Genomic DNA, 24,963 nt, shown 5'->3' on the forward strand with positions numbered 1-24,963 from the left:
AGAGAGACGTCCTTCCTAAATTAACCCAACACAGACAGACTGCTGGGAACCTGAAGTGCAGTCAGTCAGCCAAATCACTGAATTATTATCTGTGCCTAAAAGCTCTAAATAGGAGGCAGCCTGAAAGGATGTGGCAGATTCATTCAGTCTGTGGAGAGGTCTGTTGCTGTGGGAAACCACATGCATGCAGGCTACTGGGTGGGAGTGTGTGTGTGTGTGTGTGTGGCATCAAATCAACACTGTGCATGTTATGAAATGACAAGAATTAATGACAGAATTATCGCAGTGCAGTGATCCATCCATCCAGACACTGGTGCTGAGCTGGTTTGTCAATCAGAAGTTTGTGTTTCTCTGTGCAGGTGCTGCTTTTAATAGAATGAGTTTCAATGTGAGTTTTTCAAATCAAACAGACCCATTGGTGTGTTTGTGTCTGTTTGTTATGAGACGTTTCCTGAAACATTTCTAAAGAGATAAAAGACTGCAGTGAGTGTTTCACTTTATCCTGTGGATTCACCAAATGTGTGTGTGCTTCCTTTTTGAAGTAAATCAAGACACGACTCAGAAGATTTAAGGTATTCTTTGTAATTTTAATTCCCATAATTTAGTTTAAATGCAGACATTTTTCTCACTAAAATCTTAAATAAAACATTACAGTACGATATATGCAAATCAGAAGAGCTTTAAGATTTTGGAGAAGCAGGCTACACATTCTTTAGATTTTTTTTTAAAATTCATTTATTATTCTTTTTTTTTTTTTAAAGTTATATCCATATAGAGATGTATTCTTAAACCGTTGAAGGACTGGACAGTTACGTAGCAGTAAACAGTAGAAAGACGACACGGAGCTGTAAAGCCTGCAGGCCAGCCAGAGGAGCACATTCTCATTACGAAACAGACCAGAAAACTAGAGACAGCACGCCACATCCAGATGAAGGTCTGAACTGATGCCCCTCCAGGAGGGGGCGCTATCGCACCAGGGCAGGTGGAGCTACATGACCACGACGATGTAGTTGCACCTCGACGACAAACAGCTTGTATTGCACATTCAGGGAGGAAGAAATGGCACATTCTGTTCAGAGTTTTCTTTGAAATGTAAAAAAAAAAAAAAAAAAAAAAAAGATTTTTGAAACAGTTCAGAAATGCAGTTGAAGCACAGAAACTCCCTCAATGGCAAATACACTGAAAAACACTGGTCCTCAATACTGTCCTTCTCTCAGGAGGCAAACTCCGCCCTCTAGTGGCTGCATTCACAACTGCACACACTTGGCTTTTGAGTTTTGTTTTGTTTTTTTCCCCTCAGCCTTTTTAAATCCAAACCAAAACATGAATTTAATAGGCCTTTACTAATTAGCAGGGTGTTAGTCCGGATTATAACTGTACCTGTCAGAAACACTCGTGTCACTGTGAGGAAATGCAGAACAAATATCCATTACGTAACATCCATGCTTCTGTTGAGATGATCGGTTATTCATACTGAATTCGACAGGAATAGAGGGGAAATATTTTGGACTGTTGTTTGTCATTTATTCCAAGTGTTTAATGCTGCCACCACAGGGTAAAGTCAACTTTCCCTCCCTGTCCTGAGCAGTGCATCCCTTTTGGCCTATCAGGACTGAGAATGCATGGAAAAACTAAGTAACAAAAGAATAATAGAGACACAGCGAGAGTTACAGAGAGGGCCAGCCAAGAGTTTGGAGATGATGTCCTGCTCAAATGTCTGCAGTGTGTCACTTTACAAATAAACCTCATGACGCTTCACCAAGTCGCCACTAAAATCTTCCGCTGCTCATGGAGACGATGGGAGGGATTGTCCCCTCCTTCTAGATACAGAAGATTTAACCATGGACAATATATCTCTACTGCATAGAAATTAAAGCTACTGTCCAGCAGACTGGACAAAATACATCATATAAATCTATTTTAAAACGTGAGTAAAGCAGAACTGACACCTCATGCATGAACTCTAAACTCTCACTAATGCCATGAAGCAGCTGTTAGACACCCAGCTGGAGATTCTGGTTGAATTGTACATTTTCTTTATTCTCAGAATAACTGAAAAACTAAAAAAAAGGCTGAGTCATGCGCTTTCACATACTTTAAAAGTAAGATCTATGTCAATTGACAAACCTGTAAAATCTATGGTTTTGCATTTTGCTCGTCCGTATTGAATAATTACATTCACTCAATTCTACAAAAACCACTTGTAAAACATCTCCTTTCAATAATGTCATTTTTACTCTAAAATTATATTTATTGCTCTTATTGTGCAGCAGACTTTGATAATCTACTGGGTGAAAACCAAGCAGCCAAATCTTGCTCTTTTCCCTAAAGTCCAACAGAATCGTGGTTAAACGCTGGTTTGGAAATGGCACTTTTGTACTCGTGTTTGTTCACCGTCGTCTTCAGCTCTCATTATTCTGGCAGTAAATCGGTGGTTGTTACAGAGGTTAGGTTCAACCAAAGTTGTGCTTACAGTGTTGGCAGCTGCTGCAGCAGCTCCATTGTATGACATTAGACACGGGCCAGAATAAAATTATTATTTTTTTACATTTGTGTTCTCAAGCTTTCAAAGTCCCTTTAGAAACGGTTGGACAACATGATAAAGAAGACGAGTTATTGTGGTAGAATTTAAGAAAAGCTGCATAGAAACACAACAGAGCAGGCTGCAAACATCTGGAGTAACTCAACACACCACCTGGTGGTGCACACTAGTACTACAGGACTGGAGAGGGTTTCACTAGAGGACTGGTAACCTGTGGTGGACAATGAGAACATTTTTTCGATTATTTCCTCTTTGTGTGTACTTTTAAATTTAAATCGATCCACCAGAAGCTTGCAAATAAAACCTCTTAGTTTTCTGCCAACTGGGCCTCTGAAACTTTAATATCCACTCCTTAATGACCAATTGGAAGGATTTAACCTCGTGGACAGTTGTAGATCTTTGGTGTTTTGCGAAATGAAACATCTTCAGTGCTTCATGGCATTTCTTATTAAACTCTACCTGATCATCCAAACACACCGGCTCTCTGAGTAACACAGGCTGTGAGAGTAAAGAGGATATGAGCTTCAAGAGTAGTAACCTGCCATTTTTAAGGAAACCAATGTCCTCACAGTCCAGTTTCTCGGAGGAGTAAATACGCGTTGTTGGGATCTGGAGCCTCTAGAATTTGCCTTCGGTAAGCGGCCGTCCTGCTCTCGCAGCTCATGATCAAAGCAGTAGGGAAACAAAATTACAAAGTGTTTTCATCTAGCATTCAAAAAATAAAAATGGTAATTTTAAATCTGATCTACTGGCAACCGACACGTCAGTCTAAATGTTAGAAGGACACACTTGGGCTGAGAGGAAGTGCGGCTCACGGCGCCAGCAGAGCAAGACCGTAGTCTCACCACGTCTCGGCCCGTCCAGCCGTCTCCCCTCCTGTTACCCCCCCCGCAGTCTGTCCTCCAGTGTCCGGAAGCCCACCCAGGTTAAAACTCAGATATGGTAGAAAAATATATAGTTTCGATGAAATTTCTCTAGTTATTCTGTTTTTCTTCTTCTTTTTTTTCATTACTGAATTGCACCCATACATGTAGTGTTAAAACGTGTTGTAGTAGCAGTGTAAAGTGACAACAGGGATCATGATTAGCACTACTACTACCAACAGAACCAAAGAAAACAAAAACCAAGTCATCGCGCACACGCTTGCTCTCGCTCTCTCTCTCTCTAGACACTTCAGGTTGTTTTGTTTTTTTTTACTTGCACTTAAAAATTCATGGTTAATATTTTGTCTTTCATTGGCATCATTAGGCAACAGATTTTTTTGTTTTTTTTTTTCCTTTTTCTTTTCAAACAGATACTCTACAATATGGTTACGATGTAAACACCACAGTACTGAATCATTTTTTTTTTCTTCTTTTTTTGAACCGTATCTGCACAAAGTAAAACACAATGTTACAAGGCAAGTGGCTACTTAAGCATAGATTTGTTCATGAGAAAAAAAAACCTTGAAATTAGACAAAACGCACAACAAGAACAAAAAAAAAAAGAAAAAGATACTTGCAACACCTGGCATTGGGTTTGTTCAAATAAAATTAAATTAAAAAGCTTTTGATTTTGTTCAACTAGGGGTCGGGCGACCCTGTTAAAAAGCTGGTGATGATCAGTACTAACCCCCCCGCCCCCGAGACCACTGCTCCCCCACGGTGTGATATGAACTCATGTTTCTGTGACTCGTGGTATCGAACAAAGACTGAACCACAGCTGATCAAAACATTAAAAAAAAAGAAAGAAAAAAAAAACAGCAGAGGAGCTCCGAACCCCAGCTGCTGCTCCACATCTGCATAAGTGGCTGAAGAGAAACAACTTTTTTTAAAGAGCTTGATATGACACAGAGTTGCAGTCTGACATGACAAGGCTTCAGCTCTGAGGCGTCGGACGGACGCCATGCGGGGTTCGACCCTGCGGACGCGGAGGGTTGAGGAGGTCCATCGTTGGTTGGCAGGGAGCCTTTGATATGAGGAAGCGACTCCGGTGAGCTTTTTGCATGAAAACGAAGGCATACACGGATGAAGATGAGCGAACACTTCACGGGAACTCGTCAGAACTCATGATTCCTATTTTAGTGTTTTGGCGTCTGCTGCATCTAAAACCTCTTCTTCTCTTTTTTTTTTCTCTCTCTATGCTTTACATTGGCGTGCTGAAAACACACTTTGGCATGGTTCTGCTCTCAAAGGAGTGAGAAACCTCTTCTTTAAAGAACTTTTCTGTCAATACTGCAGAATTCACCGCACAGTTCCAGTTGTGTGGTTGGGTTCCCACCTGGGCGCTGTCACTGAAACCCCGCCTGTTCACGAGTGTGCGTTCGGACTACGACGAGCCGCTGGGATGAAACATCCTGTAAATTATGACATCTTAATGAGGTGAAGAGCCCCTCCCCCCCCCCGACACGCAACATTAAAAAGACAAACCATTACACCTCCCCCCCATCCCACTGGCAAACTCTTTAAGGACAGTATTTACAGTACAAATTACAGTATAATACATCATTAAAAAATATGAGATCCATCTCTAAAAACATACAGGAGCTCTTGACAAATAATCAACTCTTTAGTAAATTAGGTTTCTATGGTATGTGGAAAATAAATCTTCGAAAAAAAAAACAAAAGAAAAACCCCCCCAAACAGAAGCCGAGCGACCGCCACCTGCTCGCTGAGGCCTGCGTTTTCCATTTGGCCCCAGTTGTACCTGCTTGATGCTGAGAGTGAGATGACGGACGGGTTGGTTAACCACACGCACGGTTTCTTTTTTTGCTTCTTTTGTTTGACAACGTTTTAAAGCAAGCCGCGATACAACAGATCACACTCACTTCCTGCAGGACGATATGTACACTTTGTTTTTTTGTTTTTTTCTCTTCCTGGCATTTTTAGAGCAATGACGATGAGCACCTGACCAACTATGCTACGTACGATAGCACGCAGATGGACGTGGAGTTACTGCGGGCGAGGCTGCCGCCGGAGGTGAGCAGAAGTCGTCGCTCTTTGATCGTTTTGTCATCTTTTGTTGCTTCTTTTAAAAACTGCGACTCTCTTAATGAAGAGACTGAATGACTGGCTGCTGCCGTTTCTCTAACAAACAGAAAAATTCTTGTTAAAGGTTACTTGAAAGCTCCCTATTATTGTCTTTATGTACAGCAGATTGAATGGTGGCACAATTTCTTATGCACCGCTCTCCCAAAAAGAAAAAAAGGAAATAAAATAAATAAAAAAAAAACAAAAACAAAAAACGATCAGAAACTCAAACGAGTCAAAAGGATCTGTGGATCACAGAGCCACGCAGCATGTGAATCAACCCTCCTCACTTCCACAGTATAACCATCTGCACCTCTGCAGCTCCCTCCTCCATCCGTAAACCCCCTGGCACTCGAGCTCTGATTTTACCCAAGTCTCCCTCTTTCCGACTCTCTCTTTCTCTCTCTCTCTCTCTCTCTCACTCTCTGACTCTCTCTTTCCTTGCTCCCGGCCGCGCGCCCTCAGACGAAGGGTAGGATGCCGTAGACGAACAGGGCCATGACGGCGGCGCTGAACAGGCCGGCCACCGGCACCGTGACGAACCAGGCCAGGAAGATGTTCCTGAAGAGGCGCCAGTCCACCGCCTTCTGGGAGCGGATCCAGCCCACGGCCACCACCGAGCCCACCTGGGAGTCGCACAGCGCCGGGGGAGAGAGGAGAAACATCAGCAGCAGCACAGAACGGAGAGTTCAGAGAGGAGCTGAGGGCTGGCCGGGCTTTCTCTGTGACGCTGCTGTCTTCAGACTGTTTATCTGCTGCACTGCCTGGTTCTTACATTCAGTTATCTGGAGCTGCTGCGTGTCTGTCACGGACTCCAGTGGCCGGCTGATGAAACAGATTAATGAGAGAAGTTTGTGGCCTCTGGCTCGGCGGCGGATAATGCGAACAGGAGCTACATTAGCACCACTAGGTTGATGCGGTGAAAAAAAGCTTTGCTCAGCTACATTTATCCAACGCAAATGTGAAGTGTGACAACAGCTGGGCCCATTTTATCACGTCGCTGCAGCTTCCATGATGGACTTTTATTTCTGATGTATGCATGTATTAATAAATAACATTAAAAGAGGCTGTTCTCTCCTGATATTAAATGTTGCTAAAAATATTTTTTATACACTGCTTCCGGGGTCTCTCTGCTCCTGAACTCTATAAAGAGCTTTTCAAGGTGGCAGTGGCTTTTTGGGAAACAAATCAACACTATAATTGCCTTTCATCTGGAAGATACTGAGCTCAGGTCTGCAGACTCACTAAACTTATTGTTGTGCTCACTGAGATTTGTGTCCCTGAGAACCAGAGGAGCCATTAGAGGTTAAATTACTGTGACCAGGAGCAAAGAGACAAACCAGCAGGGAGACAATAACCTTGTCCAGATATAAAGTTTAGGATAGGGACACAAACAGACGTCTTTGATCAAGTTGATATTGTGTCATTACTAGTTAAGACCTGGTATTTCATTATTTCACGTGGGCATAACAGCTTGTATCTAACAAAAGAAATGTACCAAGCAGGTAAAGGTGCTTTTAAAACAGTTAAATAAATAAAACAACTTTAAATCACTATTCAGCTGCTGCACAGAAAAGCCTGTGCAGCCCACAGCTCCTCAAAACCAAAGTATCTGTTAGTCAAAGCAAGCATGTTAGAAGATATTAATACTCATTTTTACCAGTGGAAATCTGAAACTGGCAGATGTAGACTCAAAGTGTCAATATTTACCTCCATTAGGTTACGCACACTTAAAAGTTCAAGTAGAAACACATCTGCGAATGTCACACCTCCACTACTCCCGCTGATTGATAAAAACCCACCACATGATTAATTTCAGACGCCGCTGTGTGTTGCCGTGTGTCGTGTGCAGTGACTGCTTTCAGCTCTGTTTGCGCGTGGGCGGGAATACAACTGTCTTCGTCTTATACGGCCAAAGAAACCCGAGACGCCTCCTGTCGCGCTCGGACTAAATGTGGAAGGTCGGGTCAACAGAGACCAGGTAGGGTCTGAGGCCAGAGGTCAGCCTCTCTAAAATAAAGTATCAGTACTACCATTCCAGATGAGAGTTTAAGAGAAAAGAAAACCCACTTAAAGAATGCTTTGGTCTAAAATTCTTCCATTGGTTTGCATGAAAGCAAAAAAAAAAAAAAAAAAAAAAGTTTGGAAGAAAAGACCTCAGTGATGTCTGTTTACAGGCATTCGTAATATCTCAAAAATGCAGCAACAAACTCTGCATGACCTCGGTGTTTGTCCAGACGACAGAGCTTTTGAAAGAGCGAGTCACTGCACATAATCACACACAGCGACCCACACACACTCGGGCGGGGCGTCAATTTGGTTCGACGTCCGCGAAAACAAAACAAGGCCTTCGTGAAGATGACAGACCAGAGACGACTCAGACAAAACCAAATTGACGCCCATTAGTGCTCGCGTGTGTGTGTGTGCGCGCGCACACACGTCAAGAGATGTCGACAGATGTTGATGAAAGCTTCAGGAAATTTCAGCATTTTACTCATTTGTCTCAATGAACGACAAACTAAAAAAAATTTTTAAAGTTTGATTTTGTCAACATCTGCAAATCTCCAGACGTAATAACTAAAAACAATTCAAATCATCACCACGATCATAAATCTCTACCCATGAGTAGAATTAGCATTTGGCTGCAGCAGCTGATTACCCGGGGATTTTTAGGAGGAGGGACGAGGGTATTTAGAGGTGAAGAGTGAAAATCAAGTTATGGATGGCGATGCTGATGTTTAGATAAATTGATAATCGGTAATTGAACCAGTTTCGAGTCTTGTGCAGTCTCTCATCGGCAGATGGAGCCTTTAAGGAAGTTCAACTTTAAGACACACACCACACACACACACCGGGGTTTCATTTAACGACGCCCCCCAGTGCAGAAGACGGGCGCAGACACAAAGTGATTGATGCTACTCTTGTACATATAATTTTATTTAATTTTGCTGCAGACTAAACAAGACAAATGGCGCTCAGTATTTAGTGGACTTCAATCTCAATCTCTGCTGCCAAAGTAAATAACTATATTCTTTTGAAAGGTCTAATTCCTATAAAGGGGACCAGGTTTTCCTGACATGGTCGTCTGCTGAAGACACAGCAGCGGACAGCAAAACACGAGGTTGGTGTGAAATTACAAGTAAACGGTGCTTTATATTGGTGGAAAAAGGCTGAGATGCTTCCTGGAAAAGATGCTTTAATTCCAGGAGAGGAGACACGAGGGGCTGCTATAGTTTTTATACCTATTACTAATATATATATATATATATTATATATATACATATATGACTGAATAAGTACATAAGTACTGAAGTTCTGTTTCTTTGAATCTAACTCATAAAAGTTGGCCGCCAGAAGAAAAAAAACTGCACAAGATGTCAAAACTTCAACTTCAGGAGCTGTGATTGGCTTTGGCGATTGCCAGCTACAGGTGAAGCGGTGAAGTGGAGCTCCGGAGCGGCTGGCTCTCTAGCGGCTTCACTACCAACGACTCCAATACCTTGCAGTGGGTGGAGCTTATTGGGATGCCCACATTTGATGCAACAAGCACTGTTAGCGCACTCATTACTTCAATGCAAAATCCGCTGTGAAGACAGATGAGTGGAGAGACAAAGAGAAAGATGGAAAGGTAAAAAAAAAAGCGGAAAACCAGAGTGACGGGCGGGATCAGGGAGAGTGGAGGAGGGTGGGTTTGAGGTCTGTTTGCAGCCAAGCACAGGAGGGTGGAGGGCCCACACACCAAACCATGCCAGTGCTGAGAGGGAGAGATGGCAGAGAGCTGGTGGAAATGAAACACGACAATGAGACACCGCGCTGATGGGGGGTTGAAGGGGGGCCTAGGACTGGAGGGCTCTGCTTTGTCTTCCAGCCCGGATCAGACGTTCCTGAAAAGAACAGGGGGGGCAGGGGGGCTGCGCACTGCTGCCCGGGGCCTTGGGGACCGACCCCAACATGGATCCAACTGTTTGATTGTCTTTTTATGCAGAATGAGATTGTCAGATTCAGATCAAGACAGGATGATTCTCGTCACCAACAATTTGGGAAACTTATTTACATGATTTTAACAATTTCCTTGAAAAAGAAGAAAAAGAAGAAACTAATTCACAGCAATACATAATGAAAGAAACTATAAATACAAGCCTGTTTCTAATCTTTGCCCTCATAATAGTTACGATACAGGCAGTATGCACTGTTCACAGCTCAGAGCTGAAAAAAGCTGTGCAAGGCACTCACAGCCAGCTAAAAAAACAAACTGACATGAAACATTTTGATCTAATTTTTGTATGCCAGGATGGGAAAACACTGAATGTGAGTAACAATCAACTTGCATGAGAATCGTGGCTTTGAGGACAATATTTTGAAGACAACCTTGCAAACAAAGCACGTAAGTGCAGAGGGAATCTGCCTGGCACAGATACACAAAGGACAAAATGATACGGATTGCATAACTAACTGCCGTTTTGAGGTGGAGCTTTGTGTTTGTGGCGGAGGCCCGGCGCCCCGGGAGGCAGTGTGCGTGCCCTGACCCCCGGCGTCGCCTGTGGAGGGGGGAGGTTGAGAGGCCAGCTGGAGACAGGCCGCTCGCTCATACCTTGCAGTGTGTGGTACTGACAGGGATTCCGATATTGGAAGCCAACACGACTGTGACTGCAGAAGCCAGTTCAATAGTGAATCCACTGTGGACGGAGGAGGAAGGGGAGAGGAGGAGGAAGAGGAGGAGGAGGAGGGAGGAGGGGAGGCAAAGAGATATTCTTCATTGTCATGTCTGGCACGGTGCTGCTGATGGCACGGCCACACCAACATCCACATTTGATCACAGAGGAGCATTGAGCAGTCAACACTCAAGAGGAAACGCACAAAATACAATCAGACTGAGGCATTCTGGGACAGACAAACACATGCATACAAATGACAACTTTATCTCCGTGGGGACGTGTTCGTAGGTTTTCCATTAGGAGCAGTGTGTGGGTGTGTGTGTATCCTGTCTGCTTACGGGGAGAAACTCTCTGGAGTCATGTGCTGTTTCCAGAACATGATTCACACTTTGACCAGTGGATGCACTGGAAGACAAAATCATTAGGAAAAACACACATTACCCCCCCCCCCCCCCCCCCAAATAAAGATAAACTGATGACAGTACATAAAGAATTTAACAGAAACCACATGAATGAAATGGAAAAACATCCACATGGTCAGTCTGAAAACTGTCTGAGTCTACAGTGCAATGCGGGTTAGTCCTGCAGGAGTCACATGTTGCCACCGTCCCAGTCAGCTGCAGGTAGACAGGCCGGCGTCCCTCTCTCTCTCACTCCAACCCTAAACATTTTCACCGGTAACCGGTTCATTACATAAGTGTTCTGCAGAGGATTGTCTGCTCAGCAGAGTCGGAGAGTTTGACCTGCAGCGGGCTGTCACTGGAATTCACTGGAGAAGCGTTTCACTGCTCTGTTCAGGTGTCCGCTGTGGCGGCTCAAATAAAAGCACAGGCACACCAAGTACAGTCACATTTCCCAGGGTTTACTAACCCCCCTCCCACCCAAACACACTTCTTTGTCAGAGTGATGCATGGAAACAGACAGTGGAGGAAAGGCAGCCTTTCCAACTGTGAACCAGTGCAAATTTGTCTTTGGGTTCTGGCAGCAGACTAAGCTGGTGATGGAAAGAGGGAGATTAAGAAAGAAAAGGAGGCATACAAAGAGAGCAAGGGGGCGGGGGCAAACAAAAGGAGAGGAGAAATTAAGAAAAAGTAAAAAATAATGGGATGGAGAACAACTGGGGGATTGTAGAGAAGAGAGACGGAGCAGTGAGGAGAGAAAAGTGGGGAAGAGTTAAAAGAGAAAAAGTGAAGGTTTGAGAGTGAAGCACAAAAAGGCAGATCAACAGGAGGGTAGTGGAAAAGAGAAACGGGGACGACAGAGGGGAAAAAGAGAAAGTTTGTGAGACGGAGTCAGGCCGGCGCCCCTCCCAACGGCAGGAGAAGAGAGGCCGGGTTCCCACTGGCTCTGCCCCTCCCTCAGCCCTCCTGCTCTACTTCTCTTCATCCAGAATGCCAAACAGCTTCCTGTGGCCCTGTGTGATGTTCCTGCCAGGCAACACAGCGCACACTCACTCTCTCTCTAAAAAAAAAGCACTTGCTGGAACAATTAGACCTTAATGCACATGCATGCTCGCTCACACACAGCACATCCAACACATAGCGACTTGCAGGCATGGCGCTCAGCTTTCTCAACGCACAAACATCCCTGGGGTTTGTGCACGCACTCTCCAGCTAACGCATGGGAAGACGACAAGACAGAGAGCGAGGAGGAGGAAGACTGAAGTCAAGGACAGAGCAGGGGCGAGTGGCGATGCGTGTCTGCTGCCGAGGTTATTGGACAAAGCGAGCCCCAGGGCTTCACTCGCTGCGGTCCAAAAAGGCTATTTATTTATTCATACTTATTATGTAATGAGTCAGATGTCAGGGGAAAAACACAGAGCGCACCGCTAATATGTGAATGTAAAGATATATTGACTTCACCATCGTCTGTGCAGGAGCATGGGATGTTTTTCAGAATATTTTGTCCATTTAATAGCAAAATCAGAAAGGACTGTCACCAGCTTGCTCACAGGGAAACATTTAAAAAAAAAAAAAATCATTTTTTGAAATGATATATCTCCCTGTTCTGACAGGGACGTCTGAAGGTCACATGCAACACGTCCCTTTCGGGATGCCACAGACCCGGCAAACATGTGGGTGGGAGTAATGCAATAAACGCTCCTGCAGCAGAGCCAGCTCTGCGTGAGGACAGCGGCGCATGCTCAACGCAAACGCCCTTGATGAGTGGAACAAGTTCACAGTACCTGTAAACAGGTCACGCTCCGGGCCGTCCGGCGGCTCTGGAAACACGTCTGTGCTGTCTCAGCTTTGTGCCACTCACTGAAAACCTCCTGTGTCTGGCTCCAGGCTGGAAGCCCTTCTGTGTGTGCGTGTGAGTACTTACCCAGCAGGCTGTTTGTGTCAGCATGTCGAGGCTCTTTGGAGCGAAACCAAGCATGTTGGAGAAGTTCACCTCTGCCACAAGTGCTCTTCTTTTGTGGAAACGCCCCACCCGCCACAAACCCGCAGACACACTGACTGGCTCTCCTGTGCGGCGGCGTTCTCACCTTGAGGGGGTGATGGGGGTCAGGTCCTTGCCCATGGTCTGGATGACGCGGCGGCCCCAGACCCAGAGGCCGGCGCAGATGCCCACTCCGCCGTAGAACAGCAGCCAGATGGGGGTGGCGGCGTCCTGCATGACACCTCCCTGGTCGTAAATCATCCACAGCGCCACCAAGGGCCCGATGGCATTACTGCACAGATGAAACAAGAAGCCAAAAAAAAATATGATTGAGCACATTTTGACTCCCGACTCGCACATACAGATGGACATCTGTCGTATATTCAGCACCTGACGTCGTTGCCTCCGTGGGCGAAGGATCCAAAGCAGGCCGTGAGGATCTGCAGGAAGTGGAACAGCAGAAACACCTCCGATTTGTCCTTCTCCTCGTGGTCCTCTTCTGTCAAGTCCTCCAGCGGCATCGGCGCCGCCCCTCCCTCTTCCTCCACCCCTTCCAGCTCGGTGGCCAGCTTCATCTCCACGCCGCCCTCCTCCGCCTCGATCTCCGCCTCGGCCACGGCGTTGCAGTACGACGAGTAGCTGTCGTAGCGCACCCGCTTCTTGGAGTAGGACACGCTGTTGCTCCTCCCGCCGCCCTCGCCCACCAGCTTTTCGCTGTCGTCGCGCGATTCCGTGCGTATTAGCGGCTGCACGGGCATGCCGCATATCGCCGCCGTGTAGCAGGTGTAGCTGTTGTTGCGGCGCAGCAGGCGGTAGTTGTTGTCGGGCGGGCCGGAGTGGGAGCCCGAGCGGTCGCTCTCGTCCATGCGGCCCAGGTGGATTTTGTGCAGCAGGTCTTTGTAGAGGCCCGAGTCTTTGTGCACCGTGTGGTACACCTGGCCGTCGCTGCGCATGTGGCCGTCGAAGCTGAAGCTGCCGTTGGAGACGGGCGACTTGAGGCAGCCGTTCGTCATTGAGTGAGTTCGACCTGAAAGACGAGCAGAAGTCACGCTGAAGCAGAAGCAGCTATAATCCCAGGAGGAAGTTGAATATTTTGGAATTCCCCAGTTTTACCGTAGACCCGTCCGTTTGGCAGGACGGTGCCGCCATTGGCCAAGTTGGTGAGCTCTCCGCTGGAGTCACGAGTGGCGCGTTCGCTGCTGCTGCCCGTCAGAGGTAGCACCGCCTCGTCCGTGCCCTTTGCCCCCGGCAGCTCCTTGAAGACGGGACTCTCCTCCTCCTCCTCGGGGATCTTGTCCAGGCTCTCGTCAGAAATCCTGGACAGAGCCTGCTCCTTCTTTAAACGACCTGAGAGGGATGGAGAGCGAGTTCAACAAAGCATCATGGGCTCACGCAAAGACATTAATCCTCCCAACAATGCAAGACTTTTATGCTAATGCTGAGCTAAAGTCACAACTGTATTTACACGTGAAGAGCAAATGCTGGGTGTGAGGACAAAAAAAGGGTTCTAGAATGAAGATGATTTGAAGAATTCAAGATTAGAGTAAGATTAAATTGAAAATCAATTGTATAATCTTTTCCGATTACGATAAACGTTTTCCTGCATTCTGCACGACTCTAAACGGCAATCAATGAGGATAAAAAGCCTTTTGTCGACTCAGAGAAAAAGACACAACTGTGTGGAAACATTCCTCAAACACACGCAGCCGTCAGCTGATCCGAACTAATCCTGGCGCTGATAGACTCGATGCCCCTCCACTCCTTAAACGCCCCAGTACAAACACGTAAACGATTGCAGCCGCCACCTGTTTCATTCTAACGGATGCGGTGATATCCAGATTATAACCGATAATATCACCAATAATCCTCGTAGGCATTCAGAGGTCGACGACACGTTGAGTAACGGGTCAAGTTGGCCTCACACGTGTGCTGGGTCCAGGGAAAGTTAAAGAAAGCCTCTGTTTTAAACCTCTACAGGGATAACACTGCTACGTCCACAGTCTACTGAAAGGATTTCACTTTTCAGCTCCACAAAGCGGAACCCTTTTGATGAGTACCAAGTCGGATAGCCCCTGTAAACAGCTTGTAGCTTTGTTTTTACTTTGCGGCAGGGGGCAGAAGGTCCCATTTATCCTGCACAAAGCTGCTGTAGGCTGATTTTCCCATCAGGAAAACACTTCCTAACCTCCTTCTGAAAGCTTTCTACACACTGCAGGCCGCGATCCTCGCCCCTTTTATCTGGCCAAGTCGCCGTGCACCCAAGAATCTGAGCGAGTGGAGCGGGACAGGGTTCACCGGGGTTTTTTTGCAGTCACTCTGCCAGAAACCAGGGAGAAAACACATCCGCTGGCTTTGGTGTCAGAGCACAGAGTGTGCCGGCTGAGGCGCTGCTGTTTGGCGCTGGGGGTTCAGAGGGGGCAAGAATGACCGGGCGGACAGAGGAAAAAAACAAAAAAAACTTACTTGCTATTTTTCTTCTCATCCAAGGACAGACGAAGATCCAGACCAGAGCCGCGCACACCAACGACCCGGCCAAAGTGATGAGGAAGATGGCCCAGACCGGCAGCTCTCCCAACCCGAGCACTGCGGTTAATGAACACGCACACGGGTTTGAAAAACAAACAAAAAACTTTCCAATTTCCCGCAGGCAAACAACAGTGACAGGCACTGCTTAAGCCTGAGGAGATAATTCTATCATGCTTTTGTGTCAGACTAAACAAAGTGAGATGATATTTCTAACCACCGGCACTTACACGGCGCTCCAGTGTACATTATGGAGAACGTGTTGATCCCGATGGTGGAGGCGTAGAAGAGGGGCAGCGCTCGCAGGCCGTTCGGGACAGAGTCATCCTGTGGAGGAAACCCACATCTTTCACACAAAATACACGATAATACAGGAGTCTGGAGTCTGCATGCATTTTCTGTGCTTTTCACTCTTTTCATGCAGTATACTCATGAAACAATCAACTCCAGGGCGAGGAACACACGCATTTAAAATGTAGAGGAGGTTAAATTATTGTGTGATGGAATTACAATAATATGATCACAGAACATAACCTCTTCAGTAATTGTTAATTCCAAACCACTTTCTTGAGGTTTCTGCTGTGTCAGGATTATGCTTCAGTGAACTGTCGTATTAAATGACTTATTATTCACGGCTGGGTGCACATGTCGCAGCACGGCTCACCCAGGTGTCCTTATTGCTCCACTATTTCATTATTTTAAAGACAGAGGCCTAAATGTTGAACAAAAATTTGTCATCATCACACTTATGGATATTCAACAATAAAGTATTTGAAATAGTATGAGATATGCAACAATTTATAATCACACACGGTGTCTAAAGTTTTTTGATATTATAAATACTTTGTTGTGAAATATGGATGTACTTTTAAAGTCTGGCATCCAGCAGCTAAATTTAGTCCCACACTAAAGTTGAAAGTTAGAAAGTTAAAAAAAATAAAAAAAGAAGAAGCAGAGAGCGATCAGTCCGAGTTGAGCTCATGCAAATAAGCCTGCAGAGACACAAATGAGCTGGTCCAGATTTGACCCATCTATGCAGGAACTCCAGTCCAAATAAAAAATCAGCTCATGACTCATTCATACATAATCCTGTAGTCATGACCTTAGGATGATCTACAGCACTTTCCTCTCGAGTCTGCCAGAGATTGCCCGTTATGTAACTGCAGATCCGCGACTGTTGCCAAATCAAACGGATTTTATCTTTCCACACGTTCCTTCCACAAGCTGTGCGTGCACGTGAGTGTCTTTATATAAACGCCGGTAATTAAAGTCACAGACTGACAACAGTCTCGAAACGTGGAGAACGTCAGACATCTGATCACCATTAATCAAAATTTACAGATGTCAGTCACAAAATGTTTACTGTGAGCTTAAAAAGATTTAAAAATCACAAGCATCACAATATAAATTATCAATAAATCCCAGGTAGCGAGCAACACCCACCTTGTTGAGGATAAAGTGTCTGATGAGCATGAAGAGGAGTCCAGACATGAGTCCAGAGAGCAACGGTGAGATGAACCACGACGACACTGGAAGTGGAGGGAAAACAATGGTTAGAACCGGGAGAAAGCAGCTGCCAACAAACATGAATCACACCGAGATGCAACATCATCGCTCAGGAAAGACTCAATGACTCAAGTGTTCACGCCGTCCTTGGTGTTACCTCGTAAGGCTAGTGAAGTTGTATCGCGCTGATATACTTTTAATTAGTTGTTGTAATGAAACGACACGAAATCAATTACTGTAATCCCTGAGAGGTCAGTGTGCATTGCTCTGCGGAAAGTAATGAACAGCTGCAGCCCGCAGCAGACATCCACTGAGATTCACCCAATTTCCTGCCCGCTCCCTCAGCAGGGTGGAGGAGAGCTGGATACCCAGAGGGGCATGACGGCTGATCGAAAAGAATGAACGCTCACAGAGGCACTCACAAATACTCATCAGGATTCACATATAAAGCGTGTCGTTCTCCAAATGGGGTTCAACACACACTCAAATATGTATAAGCATATATGTTATAGTGTTGCTATTGAGCTCTGACTCCCCAGACTGTGCTGCTGCTGCAGTTTATATTCCAGGTGGAGTTTCAGGGGCGTAGGTCACCCAACAGGGATCCTCCTAAACTCAGTGACTCCACATAGAAAGTGGTACATTGAGGTACGAGCGGTGGAGGGGGGGGTCTGTTGGTACAAAGTCAGGAGGAGGGCCCGGACTCAACACCTCTGACTCCGACCCTGACCTTACAAGAAAAAAACCAGCGAAGCCACACAGGACACACCGGGCACAGCAGACAAGGCCAGACACTCACAGAGGAAACAGCAGAGAGCACGAAAGGGCATGAAGTTAAGTTACGTATGCATAAAAAAACATACAAACAAAAAAAAAAAAACCAGATTCAAAAAGCTTTGGTCTCAGTAGGCTTCCTGCATATAAAACTTCAGGTTTCTCCTCCGCCTCCCGGTTGGCCAACGACGGGTCAATGTCAACAATCAACAGGATGAAAATGAGTTTGCTTTTAATCCAGCTGCTTCTCTTTCATACTTCACCCATCCTCTGTGGAGAAAGATTTGAATGTTTCAAATGTGAGTCACCAGTATCTTACAAAGCATGAAAAGAAATACAAACCTTGAGCAGGAACATGCTGCTTTTTAATAGTTTTTTTTTTTTTTTTTTCGTATTATGCACACTTGAGTAGAAGTTATGACTCAGTCCTCCACAGTAGCCAGAGCTTTTCAGTGGCCTTCTCAGAAATTAACTGCAAAAATTGAAGTGTGCCCACATCCCCTTTTTTTTCCATGTTCTCCTTCAAAACTCCGACTTTATATCAGACGGTACTGATACATAAGTGTTCTTGTCCGTTATTAGCACATATCTCCTTTGTTCAGTTTTTTATTCTTCTAAAAACTCTGTAGCATCTTTAAAATAAAGATGATTCTAATTTATTTGGAGTATTTCTTTCATGCCTAATACTGGCTAGCTGAGCTTTCCCAAGGTTAATTTTGCACCTCTGCCTCTTCTAAATCAATCGCTGTCCAAAACGACTGCAAGTCCCATTTTGGCCGACAGCATCCTTTTATCTTCTTTACCAAACTCAAGCCGATCCCAGGTGAGCGAGGCCAGAAGGCCGGGCACATGGCGGAGAGGTCACCAGTCCATCACACAGTAAATGAAGGGTCAGACAAACACACAGCGCACTCACAATCACACCAGCTGGCAAATTAATGTCACCAATTAATCTCAAAATGCATGTTTTTTGCAGACGACACTGAGAAAAAAAACAAAAAAACAGGCAAACTCAGGGAGAGCTAATCAGGCACTGAAAAACCTCTCTGATTTCCAAGTATGAAAAGCTGACATCTTCTTCACACAGCCGACTCGTAAAGAAGAGACTTCTCGTCATTACACAATTGAAGAGGCCTAATGTGACATGTCAGCAGCAGCCTCTCCGAAAACACACACCCTCACACACACCCTACTCATGCAACCTCTGTCCATTACCGATCTTGACGAGCTGCATCCACTGCACGCCCTTTGTACCGATGGCCACCATCGAGAAGCCAATGGTGGCGCCAACAATGCAGTGAGTCCCAGAGATGGGCAGCTTGAGGAAGGAGGCGATTAGCTGCCAGACAGCTGACCCTGAAAAGAAAAAAAGAAAAAAAAGAACATAAAATCTCAGTGTCATATTTACCCATCAAACATTTCACACCGACCATAAAACTCTGAAACAAAAACAAAGCACAATCTGCAAATAACGTGCTTCACTGAGACTGTGCTTCTGTTTATTTACTCTCCTGGAGAAAGGCGACGTGACATCTTAAATGCAACTGATCGCCCATCCGAAATGACTGATTTAGGCTTGTGTTGTTTAAAAACTCTGGCACCAGTAGTTTTGAGTTTTATCTCAAATCTGTAAAGTGCATGCTACACTGTAGTGCAGCATAAACATAGAATAGCAAGACTGGGTTCGAAATTGCTGAATGGCATGCAGTAATTGCACATGGTGGATAATGTGGGGCATTTTAAGATGAACCCAGTGTGCTGAAAACATTCGCGTGTAAACAGGTGGCGATGAGAAAAAAAAACAAAAAGAGAATAATAGTTCATTTATCAGTGACAGGAATAATACAGAGTCTGCAAACAACTTTTCCCACAGGTTTTCAGACAAACAATAATAAAGACTGCAGTGTGTCATTGTCATGTGAGGAGGTTTTATTTTTTTCTTGTCTTGAATTGCAGGCAGGCCGCACACACAGAACCGACTGTATATTATTCGTAAACTTCAACCATCCTCCAATTGAAACACCCTTTAATTCTGAGCAAAGTGTTTACTTGGGAAAAATATTTCCTGTTCGAGATTAAGATGAAGCATTTGCAGTGTTTCCTCAACATTCACATCTGAGATTTCCCTCAGACTGCTGGGAAGCGGTGATAAATGCGCTGGTATTAGTCATCGGGGATTCCCATGTCACTGTTATGAACATGGCATTGTCTCAATGGGAGAGCCATTGTTTTGTGCTCTGCACCGCTCTTAGTGAACTGCTGATGTGTGAAGTTGCTGTTAGCGCTCAACAATCCATGCTTGTTCCTCACTGTCAACATAATTCGATGGCAGGACAGCAGTGTTTTCTGTGAGTCATTTCACAAACCTTTCCCAACACTGAAAGGTTTCTTCAGCACATTCAACTCCCAAAAATGTTATGATGAAGATATCACACTTACAAACTGTAACACTTAATATTGTGGAGAAAAATGCTCTCACCTCATGTATAATTTATTCTTTAGTTTTTGTCAATTTTGCATCTCGGAGGAGGAAAAGTAGCTGCCCGCTAGTTTTTAAACCACACAGGTTCTCCAGGCTGAATCCTGCAGAGCGATAACTAAGCGGCTCTCGGCTGCAACCCAGCCAGAGCAAATGAAGGGCTTGTTATCAGGCTGCTGCAGACAGCAGGGCTGCACAGCACTGGTCAGGAGAAATGATGCAATAAATTCACCACCAAATAGTTTTACACACTAAAAAGTAAACTGAGGACTCTATTAGTCTAATTAACCTTTTTCTTTTTTTAAAGTCAGTTCACGCTGAATGATATCAATCAAGACTCACTAAAGTCCATAACGTCTGTGGCTGAAGCTGCCTTTATTAATGACTGTCTGACTTTTAACAAATCAAACATATAGTTTTACAAATCCTGGGGATTGTCTCATGAAACTCATTTCTGTGAAACAGCAGCTTTTGTTAACAGAACGTCTCGGTTTTGTAGGTTTATTTATCTTAGACGGGCAGACAGTCCAATGTTATTTCCGTAAGTTTCTAATTTCCAGGTAATTGAAGTGTTTACAGGTTTATGAACCATCAGTCTGATTTGATGAGACTCCTGCAATACCTCCTAATTAATGTAATTGGTGCCAATTTCAGATTTAACTTACAGAGTGTCATTAACATTAATGAGAGCAACTGCATGACTCAGTGGCAAATGTAGCAAGTAATGAAGTATCTGCACTTCCTTATTGCAGTTATGTATATTTTTAAGGCATGCATTGCTTACTACCTACTACCTATAAATAAACTGAAATATCAGTACTTTTGATACTTTAAAAACTCGCTTGTTACATGTTTGAAACTCTCAGGATGATTATTTTATTGATTTTGAACATGTTAAAAAAGAAACGAAACAAACAGAATAACAAGAAAAACATCTAAACATCTACCTTTGATACATGCCAATCTGTCTTTATCATATTGAAGAAGTAGGAAGAAGTAAAAACTTATATAATCCTACCCCTTTGCATCTTCATCAATAGCTTAGTTCTCGGCTGCTCAGTGGATGTTGAAGCTGCGGCTCCACTTACCGACCATGGCGCTGACCTCTCCCGCCATGAGCACGGGCACCGTGTCGTTGTAGAGCTGCACATCTATGATGCCCTTCCGGATCGTCTCTCCCACTTTGGCTCCGAGCAGCATGGACCCCAGCGTCTCAAAGATGGACGCCAGGATGCAGGCCTGCTTGAGCGTGACCACGCCGGATCCCACCGCCGTGCCGAAAGAGTTGGCCACATCGTTGGCTCCAACCGAGAACGCCAAGACGAAGGCAATGATGAAGCCAATGATGACCATCCACATATATGACTCCAAATCCATCTTGCTGTTTTGCCAGGAAAAAAAATCCAAGAAGGGGGAAAAATCGTGATTTAAATATTCAAAAAAAACAGCTGAAAAAAGAAGAAGTGCTCTGTGCGTTTTTAGTGGAGGACTTAGAAAGCCCGCTCCTTTTCTTTGTCCCCTAGTTAGAAAGAGTTCGAGGGGAGGAGCACAGCTGCTAACTAAGAGTTTGGAGCTCAGTCCAAAGATTGGAGACTAGTGATGGTGGGAGCAGAGAGCATTCCATAGCTTAGTGTGAGACAGCCTGTCTGCACCTTCCTCCACCTGCCGGAGAGAACAGAGACAAGAGGACACACAGAAACAGATTAGTGTCATAAGTCATGATTACTCTTTCTCCACAGCGGCTCCCGTCTGACAGCACCTCCCTGCGACTTCCTCCGAAGAACTCAAACAAAGACAGGGAGGGACTAAAGCAGTGAGAGGAAGAGAAGCTGTATGAGATCAAAAGTACAAAATAAATGAGGGAAAACACAAAACAAACCCCGACGGACTCGGGGAGACTGGTGATGATGCAGATGAATCAGCGGAGAACTCAAGTGGGGGGGGGGGGGAACTGAGTGCGTCTCAGCCACAATAGGAAATCGCAGTCTGCACTTCAAAGAAATCAAATCAGATCGTTGAGAGGGCACACTGTCAGCGCTGACACTATAAAAAGACCAGAGCGCCCAGACTGAGGGGTGAGCAACGTTCCAAACATCACAGTCGACGTGTGCTACCTTCTCCTCACACAATAGGGCAGCTGGTGCGCTGCTGAACCTGCTTATGTTTCACAGATTTTGCCTTTGCCACACATCGAGGGTTCATTTATAGACCCATCCTCAATCACTTTCATCTGCCGACACTGACGACAGGCTGAATTACCCACATTGAGGAATCACATCAAAGCACTGCAAACTTGCTGGAAGCAGTTCGATGGAGCAGATTCCTTTAAAACTGAGATAGTAGAGGAAGAAACAGTCCTGCTAACATCCTCGTGGATGTTCGCACGACAGACTGCGACTCAACTACCTTCTTAAACTTGGCTCTTTCAGCCTCGGAGTGCGTGCAGAAGTGCTCGCCTGGCGACGTCGGAAAAAGGCACGAGCCTCGTAACAAGCTCCAGCGTGCAAATTTAAAGTGAATCGCAGGCTCTGCTGCAGCACAAGAGAGAGAACAGCTCGGGACGTGGATTTAAGTTAAGACTGCAATGCAGTAAGACTCGGTGATGTACTGCTGCTCAAGGTGGGAATACTTCACAGAAAAACACACTTCAGCCAGAGAAAACTTCACTGGACTGTCTTTTATTCTTTAAAAACGCATACAAAACATGTGAATAGCTATGAATAAGGCTCATTGTGTGTGTGTGTGTGTGTGTGTGTGTGTGTGTGTGTGTGTGTGTGTGTGTGTGTCAGCATTCACAGTGGATGAAGACACTACCAAAATGCTCTTGTGTGCAATCTGCACGGTAAAATCTCTAAGTCACAAAATTAAATATATAAATACTGAGGGTAACTTTAAAAATAGAGATATTATGAGCTGGAGTACAGCTCCATCAAGCATCATCCCTGCTTGAACACCGATTTCCTCTCTTTCTACTCCTGTCATATAAAACTCTCAGTCTTACAACTACTGTGAAACAACAAGAGTAGGGTTTTCTCACATTGGTATTGATGCAGAAAAACAGACATTTTTTCTAGCTGACCAACCAGCAAAACGACACAATAACATCAACCATTAAAACTTTCGAGTGAACATGTTTGAAAGTCAAAATCAAGTGCCCCAACAGGCTTATTTACATCATTACAGTAACAACTTGCCTTTAAACACAGGTGAAGAGGCCACCAGCAATGCAGCCTCTGGTGGTCTCTGAGAAACCTCAGAACCACAAACGACATGGTCTGACCTCTCTCCCTACTATTTTTAATTTGTCTGTGCCACATAATCAGAGTCATTTCACAGGAGTTAATGGCAGCGCATTTCCTTCTACGGTTAGGCCAATTGCTAATGGGGAGCATCAAACGTAAACAGCTCGCAGGCCGAGCTCGTACATTCTCTCGGCGTGAAGCCACTGTGTGCTCCTCCTCGCATGGGGGCAGAGCGCTCCGTCTCCAAACAGCCCACAGGCACTGATGGCTCCCTCCTTCCCACCAAGAGCTCCATCTGGAACAGCCGAGGTCACGTACCGCTATCCTTTATCCTTTGTTGAACCACAACACACGTTAAAAAAAAAGAAAGAAAGAAATAGTCTGGTCATTTGTCTCGTAAGACTTTTCCTCCAGTCATGATCTAAATCTAAAACTCCATTTAAGAACTGTTGAAAATATTTGATACTTGCTGGATTCATTCAGCTGCTCCCTTACAAAGTAGTCTTTCTGCTAATTTTCACGCAGGAATCGAACCAGGGCTTCAACAAAAGAAAGTCAAACACTGTTTTGTAAACGGGGCTTTAACCTGCTGCATCGCCGGGGGGCTCGATCCGTCACTGACGTCCACCTCTCCCCTGAGAGGGATCAGAGCGCCGCCGCCATTCTCCTGCAGCCCCTTAAAACATCAGGAAACTATAAACCTGTTTATTGGGACATTTGCTCCATGGTCAGCCATGTTAATATTTTATGATCAACCTCACAATGCAATCAAAGGCAAGAGTTTATCTCTGTCTGAAAGTAGCCTGAATCGATTCTTTAATTGGTTGAACGTACATTTAGCATTTCAGCTCACCAGAACATTTGAATGTCTGCATCAATATTCAAAGGCTTTTAACTCTTTAATTGGTCATTTAGTTGTTTGAACTCTTACTGAACAAATGCAGAATGCAATTTAACAATATTTCAGATTGCCGTCACTTCTGAGAAGTGCTCCATAAATACACTTTATAGTCAGCTCGCTGAATGAAGCACGGTTTGAACCACTAAGGAGACACTGTGTCAATGTTTGACGTGGGGAACGCCGCTGCAGCCAGAGGGTCGAGTGCAACGCAACCAAAAGCAAATACGATTCTTTACCAAGAAGCCAGAAGACACTCCGCGGAGGTCAGACTACTCAACGGAAAGCAGGTGGTGCGTCCCTCATCCCCGTGTGAGGAAAATCAAAGACGAGTGTCTCCAGTGTGACTCAACCAAGGCCCTTTAAAATCAACTTCACAGTCTTTAAAACAGGGAAACTCAGCTGCACCGACACGTGCGCCTCATCCTGCTGCACATGAACTCCAGTTTACATACGGCCACTCCCAGTTGTGCACATAGAACTATCTCTGCAGGCCTGAAGCTCCTACAGTGACAACAATATAGAAGCTGTTTGGAGGTTCAGTGTAGCTTCAAGCTTTCAGGATTCCAGAATGGAGTCAGAATAAAAGCATCAGATGCTACAGTGTGTGTTTCACCAACTTTCAACCCAATGATCTGAGGAATCCTCAGTTTAAAAGCTTTCTGAAACTAAAAGGGGATATTTCAGGTTAACAAGAAGCAAGTTTTCATTTGTTTTCCCGATTTGTTATGGTTGATCTCCGAATAAAGTTTACAACTTAAATTAATAGTTTAATGTTTAATTAAAAGAAAAGCACAACTCAGAATGGTTAAATAATGACAGAATATGTGTCAGCGAGCAATTATTGTGTAAAATGATCATGTGTTATTTTGCAAATGTTGATTACAAATCCACAACACTGCATGCAACATACATGCAAACTGAGAATATCGTTAGCTTAACAGCATAATAACC

General features: G+C 44.8%; 1 protein-coding gene across 4 annotated transcripts in view; it reads right to left on the reverse strand.

The window, feature by feature from the left end:
- Positions 1 to 792: 792 nt before the first annotated feature.
- slc20a2 (solute carrier family 20 member 2) overlaps positions 793 to 24,963 on the reverse strand; it is a 45,352-nt gene continuing 21,181 nt past the window's right edge. For 3 of the 4 annotated variants that reach the window (XM_030105380.1, XM_030105382.1, XM_030105381.1), the window contains 10 exons: positions 20,958 to 21,531; positions 18,606 to 18,746; positions 16,554 to 16,639; positions 15,341 to 15,437; positions 15,051 to 15,170; positions 13,701 to 13,934; positions 12,978 to 13,614; positions 12,694 to 12,879; positions 10,142 to 10,226; positions 793 to 6,176 (listed from right to left, as the gene is read on the reverse strand). In XM_030105380.1, the coding sequence (XP_029961240.1) occupies positions 6,012 to 6,176; positions 10,142 to 10,226; positions 12,694 to 12,879; positions 12,978 to 13,614; positions 13,701 to 13,934; positions 15,051 to 15,170; positions 15,341 to 15,437; positions 16,554 to 16,639; positions 18,606 to 18,746; positions 20,958 to 21,246 (2,040 nt within the window). In that variant the 5' untranslated portion in view covers positions 21,247 to 21,531 and the 3' untranslated portion in view covers positions 793 to 6,011. Of the gene's footprint in view, positions 6,177 to 9,049; positions 9,135 to 10,141; positions 10,227 to 12,693; positions 12,880 to 12,977; positions 13,615 to 13,700; positions 13,935 to 15,050; positions 15,171 to 15,340; positions 15,438 to 16,553; positions 16,640 to 18,605; positions 18,747 to 20,957; positions 21,532 to 24,963 lie in introns of all 4 variants that reach the window. The other variant, XM_030105384.1, reaches the window with a different exon arrangement.

The sequence above is a fragment of the Salarias fasciatus genome, chromosome 12, assembly GCF_902148845.1.
Source record: "Salarias fasciatus chromosome 12, fSalaFa1.1, whole genome shotgun sequence".
NCBI lineage: Eukaryota > Metazoa > Chordata > Actinopteri > Blenniiformes > Blenniidae > Salarias > Salarias fasciatus.